The sequence below is a fragment of the Sinocyclocheilus grahami genome, unplaced genomic scaffold (assembly GCF_001515645.1).
Source record: "Sinocyclocheilus grahami isolate Dianchi unplaced genomic scaffold, SAMN03320097.WGS_v1.1 scaffold2198.1, whole genome shotgun sequence".
In the NCBI taxonomy this organism is placed as follows: Eukaryota; Metazoa; Chordata; class Actinopteri; order Cypriniformes; family Cyprinidae; genus Sinocyclocheilus; species Sinocyclocheilus grahami.
In genome coordinates, this window is record NW_015507377.1 from 5,086 (window position 1) to 6,534 (window position 1,449).

The 1,449-nt window shown below is 36.1% G+C and overlaps 1 protein-coding gene across 1 annotated transcript in view; it reads left to right on the forward strand.

Annotated features, from left to right (window-relative positions):
• The window catches only part of LOC107574367 (BRCA1-associated RING domain protein 1-like), a 23,224-nt gene that overhangs the window by 3,512 nt on the left and 18,263 nt on the right, over window positions 1-1,449 (forward strand). The window contains exon 3 of the mRNA XM_016260806.1: window positions 691-776. Coding sequence (XP_016116292.1) covers window positions 691-776 — 86 coding nt within the window. The remainder of the gene's footprint in view (window positions 1-690; window positions 777-1,449) is intronic.

Below are 1,449 nucleotides of genomic sequence, written 5' to 3' on the forward strand. Positions count from 1 at the left end.
CTGTCCCACCTTTTTTGGAATGTGTAGCTCTCATGAAATCCAAAATGAGCCAATATTTGGCATGACATTTCAAAATGTCTCACTTTCAACATTTGATATGTTATCTATATTCTATTGTGAATAAAATATAAGTTTATGAGATTTGTAAATTATTCCATTCCTTTTTTACTCACAATTTGTACAGTGTCCCAACTTTTTTGGAATTGGGTTTGTATATAGATATTATGTAAAATACTGGTAAATAAAACTACATTTTTATAAATGTTGTAAACACTAAAAGCAAGTATTTTACTTCCCCTTACTTCACAAAAATCCTTCAAATTTTAATGGTATACGGAACAAGAATGAAAAATATAAAGATAAAATAAACCCAATTTCTTGTGCCCTTCATTATAAACAGCTTTTAAAGCGAAACTGAATACCAGAGTGTGGGAAATGCGCTAAATGAATAAACTTGACATGCTTAACAAGCACAAACTGTAAAAGTTGAATGTGTGGCAAAATCTGTAAGCCCATTATATACACATTATATAGCTGCATTATATTAGTTGAATTAGTTGAACTGAGACTGTTCTTTGTTAGCATTCCAGCAACGAGTCTTTTTGGTCACTTAATGATTGATGCTAGGTCAGTGTTTGAGTCTGGTTGATCAGTATCTGCTACCACAGACCTCTTGACCCTGGTCTTTTGTACAGGGTGATGTGGAGGAGGTCCGTAAGCTCCTTGCTCAGGGAGCCAACCCCAACCTGAAGGACAATGCAGGCTGGACACCACTGGTGAGCCAAGAGCAATCACACACAATCCTACATAAATCTTTTACACAGAACACCCTTGCCTCTTGTTCGAGGTTGTCTGGGCTGAAAATGGTTGGAAAGCTTTTCCCTGTATGTACAGTAATATATGTTACCCTAGCACAGGGGTAGGCAAGTTCGGTCCTAGAGAGCCGCAGTCCTGCAGAGTTCAGCTCCAACCCTGAAAAAAAACTCACCTGCCTACAGCCTTAGTAATCCTAAAGACATTGATTAGATTGTTCAGGTGTGTTTGATTAGGGTTGGAGCTGAACTCTGCAGGACTGCGGCTTTCTAGGACCGAACTTGCCTACCCCTGCCCTAGCAGAATGCTGTAGGTTCACTGAATACTAAACTGTCTTAATGGTTATTGTAAATTTTACCATTACCCTTCTGTGTTTGTGGTTGTTTTTCAAATGTTTATCCTGTATATATGAAGTGTAAGATCAATGTAGCTTTTTGCATTTGGAAATGGTAAAATGAAATATGTACACTGGTAGTGCAAATTTTGCATCTTTTGCTACACAAATAAGCTTGTACATTTACTGTTTGTGCAATATTTTAGAAGGGACAAAATTCCACAGCAAGGTATAAAATAAATTCAGTGCAACAAGCAATACTACTATTTTATTTTATTTATTTATATATATATATATATATA